The sequence below is a fragment of the Cupressus sempervirens genome, chromosome 3 (assembly GCF_028749045.1).
Source record: "Cupressus sempervirens isolate cs-2001-9-10 chromosome 3, ASM2874904v1, whole genome shotgun sequence".
Lineage (NCBI taxonomy): Eukaryota > Viridiplantae > Streptophyta > Pinopsida > Cupressales > Cupressaceae > Cupressus > Cupressus sempervirens.
Window position 1 is genome coordinate 89,623,883 of NC_143120.1, and position 3,682 is coordinate 89,627,564.

At 38.8% G+C, this 3,682-nt stretch overlaps 1 protein-coding gene across 1 annotated transcript; it reads left to right on the forward strand.

Moving 5' to 3' along the window:
* Positions 1-1,006: 1,006 nt before the first annotated feature.
* LOC149564914 (uncharacterized) lies at positions 1,007-1,378 on the forward strand. The gene has a single exon (XM_089816245.1). It carries the CDS (start codon positions 1,007-1,009, stop codon positions 1,376-1,378), a length of 372 nt encoding a protein of 123 aa, XP_089672371.1.
* Positions 1,379-3,682: the final 2,304 nt, after the last annotated feature.

Here is a 3,682-nt window from a genome sequence, read left to right on the forward strand (position 1 = left end):
ACCATCTCCTCCGTCTCCTCCATCATTTGTCGATCTGCTCGAACTTTTGTATTAAATTCACCATCTCCTCCGTCTCCTCCATCATTTGTTGATCTGGTCGAACTTTTGTAATCCCGTAGAAAGATTAATCCAGCTCCGACAATTTCTAGACGAGCTCAGGCAATTTCCTGTCCAGCTCCAACAATTTCCAGTCTAACTTATTTTTCACGGCTTGGTAAAAAGTAAGGGCTCCTACGGTACTCCAGCCACAGCTGGAGACTACAATTTCTATATATGCAGACCTTTGTTTTTCTTTTCTAATATGAAAAATACTTGAATTTACCATTTGGCTGTTAGACAGGAGGTTCATTTGTGAATCTACAGTTCCACTCTTTGTTAGCTTGGATGGTCGTGGAAACGGCTGTAATAAATTCACCATCTCTCTGATCTCCTCCAGCAGTACATCTTGATCTGGCAAACTTTGTAATTGCAGTTTGAACAATTCCTAGTGTGTTTCTTAATCTCTTCAAGCGAGGTTAGCTTTTGTGTTTGTGGGTGTTTCAAATCTAGGAGATATTCGCAATTGAATTTCAAATGGAGGTTTTGAGGTCTCATCTTTGATTGGAGACATTAATTTGTTTTCAGAAGTTGCAGAGCGCTGTGAGAGAAACGCAGAGGAGAGATACATCAATCCGTCTAGGGTTTTGATTTCATTTTTTCTGGCCAGGATTTTGTTCATTACTGCTGTGTGATTTTCTACGGTGACAGGTGCATCCGGATTCTTAGTTTGATTCGTGCTTCAACAATAGAGCTAAGTTTACATGCTTTGTTCCTGTGAATCTTGATCTTTTTTTGTTTGTGTTGAAACCCTAAAGTCGAGTTACGCATGAGGGCCTTTTGTAAATACTGTGTGGGGGTGGTTTAGGGTGACAGGTGATGTTATAGAGTCTGGAAGAGTTAGCAAAGTTTATGCAGCAGGATGATTAAGCGAATTGGGTGCTCATACATAGGCAAGCATTAATTGGCAATGGAGCGTGATATACACGAGGCGGAAATCGCTAAAGAGATTGCAGAGAAGAAGTTTGTAGAAAATGACCTAATGGGTGCTAAAGAGTTTGCTTTCAAAGCACAGGATTTGTACCCCGAGTTGGATGGGCTGGCCCAGATGATAGCTGCTTTGGAGGTTCACATTGCTGCGGAGAATAAAATCAACGGGTACATGGATTGGTATGGGATACTTGATGTCGATCAATTCGCTGATGAGGACACTCTGAGAAAGCAGTACAAGAAATTGGCTTTGCTCCTCCATCCGGATAAGAATAAGTTTGTTGGTGCAGAGAATGCTTTCAAGCTCTTGTTTGAGGCGTGGAGCGTACTCTCAGATGAGACTTTCTTATGATGAGGAAACAAAAGAGTTTCGGCAATGGCCTTGGGAACCAGAGGAGCCAGCGTCGCCCATGGGATCTTCTGATCATGATAATGCTTCGACCGTTCATAATGATGGTGGGTTCTACAGTCTCAATGATTCCAACGATCCTCCTCCTCTTTATTTGCCAGCTTGGCTAATTCCACAGAAGCCAACCACATTTTGGGCAAACTGTCCTTTTTGTAAGGCACAACATGAGCGTCAACGAATGTATGAAAATTGTAATCTGTCGTGCCCAAATTGCAAGAAGATATTTTATGCTGAAGTGACAACAGTAGACAACATGATGAGCACCGAGCCCCCTTCTGAATTCCAGTTTCCGTATCCTAGTCTCCAATCTGGCCGAGAGCAGAAAAAGTCTCGAAAGGAGAAAGACAGATTCTGGACTAGCTGTCCCTTCTTCAAGAGTCAATATGAGTTTCACCGAGTGTCTGAAAACCAGAACCTGAAGTGCTCAAAATGCAAGAAGGTTTTTTGTGCCGTAGAAACAACAGGAAGCACCATGAACGCACTCACTTCTGACTTCCAGTGGTCCTCCAACTTCTGAGCTGCAAGAGTTGATTCCTATATATCAAAATCTCAATAATCCTTGGCCTCCTTTTACATCTGGTCAGTAGGAAGGCAAAGAGAAAGACAAATACACAGAAATAACACTGATTTTATTGTCTTACTGCATTGCACAAATGCATTACATAAGGCCTCTATTTATAGAGGGTATGAGAACTCTCTACACACAACACATTTTACACATGTTACACTATATTAAATATAATATTACATATATTAAAACCATGGGTGGCTGGAACGGCAGAGTGTCTGCTATGTAATTTATTATGGACGGTGGATAGACGGCTGAGTTGTGGGCTGGAGTGTTGATTGTGGACGGCTGAGTTGGGTTGGTTGTCTGCTTTTAATGACAGAAATTACTAACTACTGCCAACACTCCCCCTTAATTTTTTTCATTAACAAATTTTACATCAGTAATACCCAATTTCTCTCGCAAATATTCAAAGTTATTCTTTGGTAATGCCTTAGTGAAAATATCTGCCAATTGATCTTCAGATTTGTAGAACTCAAGGTGGATTTCTCCATTATTGACCAATTCTCTGATGAAGTGATACCTTGTATCAATATGTTTGCTCCTCTTATGAAATACATGATTTTTAGATAATGTTATTGCTGATTTGTTATCACAAAGAATTGCCGTTGGTTCCTCCTGATGATGGTGAAGAACAAGCAAAATTTGACACATCCATACTGCTTGACATGTTGTGGAAGTGGCAGCTACATATTCTACTTCAGCTGATGAGATTGTCACTATAGGTTGCTTCTTTGATGCCCATGATACAGTTCCTGATCCAAGGTGAAAGATATATCCAGAAGTGCTCTTCCTATCATCAATGCTACTTGCAAAATCACTGTCAGTATAACCAATTAAACCAAAATTGTTAGCTTTGGAATATAGGATTCCATATCCCATCGTTCCTGCAAAATATCTCAATATCCTTTTTCCAACTTGCCAATGAGAATTTTGTAGCGATTCCATAAACCTTGAAATTAAACTGACACTATACATGATGTCTGGCCTTGTAGCTGTCATATACATTAAACTTCCAACAAGTCTTTTAAACATAGTTGGATCAACATTTGAGCCCTTTTCTTCCTTGCTAAGTTTTATTCCTGTTGCAATTGGAGTTGACACTGGATTGCAATTCATCATTTTAATTCTATTTAAAACATCCTTTATATACTTGGATTGACAAATGAAGATACCTTTGTCACATTGAATAACTTCAATACCTAAAAAATATCTCATCAACCCCAAATCTGTCATTTCAAATTCTTTCATCATTTCTGACTTGAACATGTCTACTGATAGATTTTCAGTGAATATTAAGTCATCAACATACAAGCATACAATCAAAATCTGACCTTCCTTATTAGTCTTAACATATAATGTGGGCTCATTGTTACTTCTATTGAATTGATTACTTATCATGTATGAATCAATCCTCTTATACCAAGCCCTAGGAGCTTGTTTCAAACCATAAAGTGCCTTATTTAGTTTATATACCTTTTTTTGCATGCCCACTAACCTCATAACCAGGTGGTTGTTTAACATATACCTCTTCATCAAGAAAACCATTCAAAAAAGCTGATTTTACATCCATTTGATACACTTTCCAATCATTTTGTGCTGCTATTGCTAAAATAGTTCGAATTGTGTCAAGTCTAGCAATTGGAGCAAATGTTTCATTATAATCAACTCCATATTGT

Coding starts and splice junctions, on each gene's coding strand:
- LOC149564914 (XM_089816245.1), top strand. CDS start 1,007: ATGGAGCGTGATATACACGAGGCGGAAATCGCTAAAGAGATTGCAGAG.